An 8,179-nucleotide genomic window follows, 5' to 3' on the forward strand; every position below is an offset into this window, starting at 1 on the left:
AGGAGATTAGCCGTCGTCTGTCTTTTTAGTAAAAAATTTACATATTTTAACTGAATAATCTGTATATTAGTTTGAATTAATTCCAAAAATTTGTATTTTCAAATGAGAATGGGATTCCAACAAAATCTAGTAAAGAGAACTTTATTTCTCCGTATTATGTGTGTACATTGTATTGATTTGTAAACTGTGTTGCAAAGGCAACTTACGGGGTGAGCAGTCCGCTTGTTTTATTGAAATAAAGTAGTTTACCTATGTACAATATGTACATAGCAAGAAATAAAATTATTTATAATTTTTTCACTGAATTGTACTAGGCCTCACCTAAGTAGTTGAAAATAAATATTTTTTTTTGTCTAGTAGTATAGCTCTAAGTTATATTATAAACTGTATGGACAACAAATTTTTATTCAAAAGCTATTACAATAAATCTGTAAAAATTGATACCGTCCAGGCACAAATTAAAATTAGTGTATTTCTAACGAAATCACTTTTTTGTGAAAAATAATAACTCGATGTGTATAAAAGAGCGTTACTAAATAGTACAACAACAAATACAAGAGTGACATTCCTGGTTAAAATTATCAGCAATGTATATTAAATTTGAAGAAATAATTTGTATTCATCTTCCACATCAATTTATTGTTAGTTACTATACTTCTTGATACGTCATATAAAGACGTATTGATTTATCCATTATATTGTATAAGACGTAACAGTTTAAAATCATGAAAACAACAAATTTATAATGAGTAAGTACCTGACAAATTATAATTGTTCACATGACTTTACAATTTAAGTTTATGTTGTTTTTGCATAATATATAAATGCAATACTTCCAGACGTCCAAATGAAAAACAAAACTAATAGCTTTTCTTAATAAATGACGCACGGGTTTAATTTATAGATTGACGTCATTAATTAAGCAAAACATAACAAAGAAGACATGAAAAATGTTTTGATTTGAAAAAAGCACGGCTAAGATTCTATCGGAAAATTCGAGGAGCTGTCATTTCGAGTATTTGTTTATGCATTGTTGTAAGACCTTATAAGACAGATTTAAATAAAAAGCACTATAAAGTGCTACTTTAGTATTAAATACAAATACACCTAGTTTGGCATAATATTGTAATACCATACTCTCAACGAAGTCTTGCTACCAAATTTGTACTGTATAAATTTATTTTGATAGCATTGAACAAATAATGAAATACTAAGAAGAGATACATGTAAAGGACAGGTATTGTTTGTATCATAATATAAAAACTACTTTTTACATTATTCAGTTGGTTCGGTTAGCCTATACTATCAATAAACTCATATATATATATATATTTTTTTTTATTGTCTTATGGATAATTTTATTACCAAGTGAGTGGGCGGAACGGCTATTGTTTCCCTTCGGGTTCAAAACAGAATATCGTTAAAGAAAAGTTGGTGCTGGCAGTTTGACTGGCTAAGAAGAATGTCAGTGGTTCAAATAACGGTAAATCTAAGAGGGCAATCAACTGGTTTTTTCCAATAAGGTGGACGCGGCTGTACCTAGAAATTAAAATCGATAACGAACTCTACTCGAGTTTTTTCAAACAATTGAAAACTGGTTTGTCGGGATTAATGATAATATTAGCCAAGGGACCATGTCGCATAGTCATTAAACAGGTCTAATAAATCAATAGTCATTAAAAATGTCTAATGAATCAATAGTCATAGACATTTCTTATAAACCTAATTTTTGTAGACTAATTTAATTCGTTTAATTTTAACGGACCATTAAAGTGGAGTCAAATAAGTAAGTTTTCATCTCCGATGACGGCTAAACCTCACGGATATTTCTTGAAACAATTTGTGTTGTACTTATATATATATACTGTAAATGTACAAAAACCTAATTTTTTACGTATTATTATTATTATATTTTACATATTATTATATATTTTATATTTATTATTATATATTATTATATTTTTCTCTGACAATTCGTTTTTATCACAACATTGAAGTTAAGCCAAAGTGTTGGGTTTACTTATACTATTATAACTAAAATGTAATCACATTTAATTGTTGATTAATAAATTAATTTCACTGTTATATTTAAAACATAATAACCTAATTCAAACATAATAAAATCATTATATTTAAGCCTGATCTGACCTGTTCTACAGAAAATAGAAAAGACTAATAGAAATAAATAAATTATAATGACCTGACTATTAAATTTTCAAAAACGAACAAATACTGAGTAGGATTATGTGATTAAAAAGCGTTACTTATTCTACTGTGTAGAAATCGACAGTTACTTTAATATTCCATTCGAGTCTTCTGTATTATATTTATATGGACTCTATATTGTGTCTGTCTTATTATAATATGTACGAGTAAAATGAAAAATACGTTTTAAAACGGGTTCGAAAAGATTTCGGGTGAATACCAAACCGTCCAAATAATAACTAAATAACTAAACAAATAATATAATATTATATATATTAGGTATTTTATATATTTTGGTTATTATTATATACAATGCCATTTTAAGCCACATATATTCTTTATGACTATTTTTAATATGCATATTTTGAATAAAATATAATACTATATCATTATTATTAACTCTCTGCGCTTTATAAGAAAGATGTTTTCAATTAAAATATAAAAGTTAATTCATTAAATCGTTGCAAATAAAATAATATATATTTTTCATAATTATATTTTATTGGGCTCATCTAAAGAATTATGAATATTAAACTATTTAGTATGAATTGAATTTTTGAAGTACCCACTAATACCGTCTTGGAAACGCTGTTAGGAATTAATCCACATGTAAGTAAAATATACAGGTATATCATAAATATATGTCTTTTAAACACCGTATGATGTCAAAATCAGGTATTTTTTCCCATTTTCAAAAGTTAGTTTTTTAGTAAAAATAATAAATATAATATATTTAAAAAAATGTATACTACGATACTTCAACCAAAATGCTCTTAAAATAAATATGTCACTCAGTATTCGTTAATGATATTGTTTATATAATTTTTAAAAGAAATCAACAAAATCTATAGATAATTTAGAAAAAAATGTGGCATAAATTTATGGTACACTCTTTATATTTTGTTTTTATTACGGGAAATATTATTTTTCGTTTTGAAAACGAGTAAGGGTTCAGTCAAAACAACAAAAAAAGTTGATTTTATACATAATATATTAAAATTAACAGTAAAAAAAATATAATAGTAAAAAATAATATCATTTAAACAATAATAATATACAAATATTAGTATATATTATAATCAGTAATCTTAAATGAAATACAAGTCTTAAACTACGAGAACGTGATAAGTGGTGTACTCGAATGAAAAAAAAAATAGATTTGTGCATATCTTAATTTTTTTTCTTCATATTATAATATTTGCATCAGGTTAATCGTTTAGTTGCTGAAGAAAGTCTCGGCCGGTACGTGTGTCAACAGTTGGTTGACTATCCTTTTGAAAATCGTTGCCAATTTAGTTCTGAGTTGAGGCATCATCACTTGCAAGACTTCTTGACCGTTTTCACGCAAGAACAAGTTTGTTGCTTCCACTGAAAAAGTAATTGCAAGTCGGTTACAAAACAATATTACACACAGTAAGCTATTTATGTATAAAACGGTCTAATTGTGTCTCTTCAAACTTAGCGAAAATCATAAAAACTTGAAGAAGTTATTGATTTTTATGTTGACCATTTAAATTAATGTTTAAACTATTGTTAAGACAATATTTTTTATTTGTATTTTCGGGTAAGTTCTACTGAAAAAAAAAAGTCTTTTTTTTTTAGAAAATCATTCACAAAGAACTATCACAAAAGTATTAAACACTATTTTAATAAATACCCTATCCAGTCAGTAGAAACATGAAATATGTGTTGTCTACATTTTATCAAAAAATTTTCCTAATAGTTGAAAAGTATATGTTCTATAAATAATATTTACGAAACGTTGTTAAAATATAAAGTAATATTATAATAATTACTATTCAAATTTTAGTATTATATGAGCATTTTGTAAACAATATTTAATTTCTGGCCAAAAATATATTAGGTATAACAATTTTTTTAAAACCATTATTTTCCCTACTGAGTGGGTTAACGTTAAGTAATAATAAATTTTCGTTCACCAATTATCCTGTTGTTGTTAACTTTGCTAACGAGCATGTAAGCTTTTTTGATAACCAAGTCTACTTCCAAAACGTCCAAGTTGTAGTATTCCTGCGAATCCTTTTGGTAACTGGAAACCACTCCTTTGGCCGTACAAATCACATCGCCTGTAATGGAAAAAAACCGTTGCCTAAGTTAGATCTTTAGTTTATTTAAGTTACTATGCTAGTCAATTTACACGAGGTCATATGACAGAGGAAATGTATGATAATTACTTATTTTTGGTACGGTTTCCCTAACACGACAATAAGTCCTTGTAAATTATTTCCCGCACGTGCATCATTATAAATGCTATATATTTTATATGTACTCCGAATTATTGGCCTTGTCCTAAATCCACTAAATAGTAGACCCTTGGGAAAGAATTTGTCCAATAATAAAGCGTTTGATAAGAAACACTTTTCATTCACTAAACGATTTTGTTCAATTTTTTCCGCCTCCCCGATTGTATTTTTACAAGTAGATGTTAAAAAAACTGTGGAGTCAGACTTAGTCGGTCACACTTATTTTTAATATAACACAATCTAAAATTATACTTTTAAAAAAAATGTTTTAATTTTGTAAAAAATTTTATAATGCAAATGCGTAATATTTGTATACATTTTTTTTAATAAAATATCACATAATAATAATTTTTAGACTCCTGAGGAATGGGCACCATACTTGAAGAAAAGGTAAATTATACTACCTACATATTTGTGTAGTAATTAAAATTATACTAAAAATACCAACCTAAATCTGCGTGGAAAGTTCCGTTTCCGTTGGCTGGCAACACCAATAAAACACCCGTGCTGGCGTACTTGGCGTCCATTGTCATTTTTGGAATTCTCACTTTACCCTCGAACGGCAAATTCGGGCGCAACCTATGTAAAACAATTAGGTAAACAAATGATGTAATGATACAGACAATATGACATGCTCCGCAACATAAATACATATTTAAAAACATAACCTCATAAAAAAAAACTGTTAATATATTTTGACATAAAGAAAATATTTCAATAACAAAAATGTTTGAATATTTTTTATTTAACAATTTCACATAGATTGATTTCAAACTAACAAATTTAGTTCTGACACACAATGTTTTCGATTAAACCTCAACAAAATATTTAGAAAATTTCTGCGCAGGAAATAATAAAATATTTGAATTTTTTCATATTTTATGCCAAATAATGTTTTATAAAAAAAATTATAGATTGTCGGGGAAAAAAATTCTATATTCAAATGTCAAAACACAAGAAAACCAAAAATAGTTTTTATTCTCAATTAATAATAATATGATGGTTGGACGTTTTATTTAAGAGCTGTCTTGAAAATGTGTGTAGTAAATTTGCAACAAGATACTATATTTCTTATTAAATTAGTAAAAAATTATGTTTAACACAAAAAAGGATTTTTTATATAAATTATTTTTTAAAACAAGTTTATTCATTTTTTAATATTATTGGGACATTTTCATTGACAATTTTTTACGTTTTTAAGAGGGTTTAAAACTTTTTTTAGTACCTTCTTCATACATTTTAGATTTTTTAACGTAACTAAATTTTTTTAGACACGTTCATATTTGAATTACAGCTGTATATTTTCGTGAACAGGGTATTATCATAACTATTCATTTATATGTATAATTTTAGTAAACCGAACCTTGAGTGTTCGACAACAGGATAGTGTATAATTTAAAACAACAATGGAGTATTTAGAAAAATCCTTGATTGATAAATAGTCTTCTTTTGGAACAACTGCAGTTGTTAACTGATGTGATTACTTAATAATATATTTACCAATGACACGACACGTACAAAATACTTAATACAGTTAAAATTAAAGTATGATTTCATACCTATCAATATGATAATAAAAACGATGTACAAATTAATTGTGTATAATATGTAAGGCTCGAAGGTGTTATATGTTTTGCCTTGATATTCTTTGAGATATTGTAAAATGTCCGAACAACGTGCGTGTAGTAAAATTGCATAGCTTTAACGCCTTGTTTAAAGCATATTACTCGAAAATATAAGAATTTTTTCTTCGAACCGTTGAATAACAACAATATTGTCATTGACAGAACTCCATTTGTTTACAACCGATTTGTCAAGAGGACATAATATTATTATAATTGTGATTTGTATTATCATTCGCATCACGTCCGTCCCGTTCAGGGTCGATGCTAGTAGACGGTTGTTGACAACAGCTACCGACTGGCAAGCACAAAATATAGGCCACCGCGGATAATTTTTATGAAAATATTATTTGAATTTTCAGTAGCGACTTACAAAATTTTTTGGATGGAAAAGTTACTGGCCCCATACAAGTCGATGTCCCTCAGGGTTATTTTGTATCCGTTGGATCCGCCGGTAATGGCTAAACTCAGCGAGTCCATTCTGAAAGGTTCCACGGGCGGCAATTCGATTTCTTTAATTCCTACACAAAAAAAAAACATAAATTCTTTGGTAAAAATTAACTGATTATATCATCTGAGTTATATCATAATAATTAAATTACAAGATACATTTTTTAAAACGATTTTTCTTAAATAATTTATTTTACACATTTTTATTTGGTAACACCTATCATAGTGGTTCTATTTCTACCTGGATTCGAAAAAAAAAAAATTCGGCATTTATTATTTACTAAAAAATATATTTTAGCTCATATTAGATCAGTTAACTCTAACAACGAAACAAACAGTTTGATAGTAACAAACGCTTTTTCTGTATCATAAGTACTTTTGTTCAGACAACTTTTGGTTATAATTCGAATGAAGAATTCAACCCCGAATTCTGCTATTACAAAAACCTTAAAATTTATAAGGAAACATGGTAGTTAAAAACAAAACAATCATATTTAAGCCTGGTCTCTCCAAAGCTGACCGTGAATTCGGAGACAGATGTATGGACTATTGTGGCATCAGAAAGCCAACATCGTCACCAGCATCTCTACTTGGAAAGCCTAAGCTCAATATCTCTAAGAGAATTGTTGAACTAGCAAAGCCGGTGGCGCGAAACCAGAAACCACTAGTGCGAAAATCTCTCCCAGAGAAGAAAATCGTTGAGAGTAGGTTTATTATCTGCTGATCGTGTATATAAAATTGTATTTTAGTTTATGCGTGCCTAGCAGATTTATATTTAGGGCTTTCTTCTTTAAAATAAAAAAGGAAATACTTTGGCCGTAGTAGATTTTTAGTTGCTATGTGACAGTAAATCTACAGTCAGTGGTATCTGCAATTTGCAAAATAGTTTCATTACGTTGTTAATTACGACACATAGGGACGTTGGTACCAACAGCAACTAATATTGAAAAGCACATCATTGTCATTATAATGCTTTTATCCGTATTTCTTTTTCTACAATTTATACATTCGCATTGAAGCATTTATTTGGAAGTTATTTCATTACTGTCAGTTATAATATTCCTGTAGACCTTTGACCTACCCTTCCCCAATATGGTTCGGCCGTACTATGCCTCGACGTCACTATACTAGCTGTTTATATCATTGTAATAATAGGCCCGACAAAAGTCCACGTTGAAGAAAAAAAGCAGCAAAATATCTGTCCATGGTTCGAAGGAGATCGGATTACATGGTTCAACAGCAGCTCTTTCGACGACATTTTGAATGCTAAATTAAAAGCAAACCCAACATATAGTATCAACGATCTCGATCCAGAGGTGGAGGCTTTTAAAATCGAGACAGACAAAATGTACAATAGTCTTTATCCCACGAATGGCACAACGCTGAAAGATTCATCGAGTAATTCATCATATACCTGCTATGATCACATACATGATTCGACGGAGACAACAGTGATGTCTAGTTGTGAGCATTCCGTCAACTCTACGACGGAACAAAGTGACGAGGAGCTCGACGAAGCGATTGACAAACCAAAAGATAAAACAAATAAAGCAGACTCCGCCGACATGTTAGACAGATTGGTCGGTGAAATGCGTTCAATGATTGATGAGATAACAGAAGAATGTGATGATGCTTGGA

The 8,179-nt window shown here is 28.8% G+C and overlaps 1 protein-coding gene across 1 annotated transcript; it reads right to left on the reverse strand.

Moving 5' to 3' along the window:
- Positions 1 to 3,178: 3,178 nt before the first annotated feature.
- LOC126845333 (uncharacterized) lies at positions 3,179 to 6,664 on the reverse strand. Its single transcript, XM_050583983.1, has 4 exons — positions 6,465 to 6,664; positions 4,918 to 5,048; positions 4,146 to 4,292; positions 3,179 to 3,573 (listed from the first exon to the last, which is right to left on the reverse strand). Exons 1-4 carry the CDS (start codon positions 6,629 to 6,631, stop codon positions 3,422 to 3,424), a joined length of 597 nt encoding a protein of 198 aa, XP_050439940.1. The 5' UTR covers positions 6,632 to 6,664; the 3' UTR covers positions 3,179 to 3,421.
- Between the last annotated feature and the right edge of the window lie 1,515 nt (positions 6,665 to 8,179).

This window comes from Adelges cooleyi, unplaced genomic scaffold (assembly GCF_023614345.1).
Source record: "Adelges cooleyi isolate 19-005CV unplaced genomic scaffold, UGA_ACOO_1.1 ACOO_flye_CR_arks_rails_tigmint_CR_PRNA_770, whole genome shotgun sequence".
In the NCBI taxonomy this organism is placed as follows: domain Eukaryota; kingdom Metazoa; phylum Arthropoda; class Insecta; order Hemiptera; family Adelgidae; genus Adelges; species Adelges cooleyi.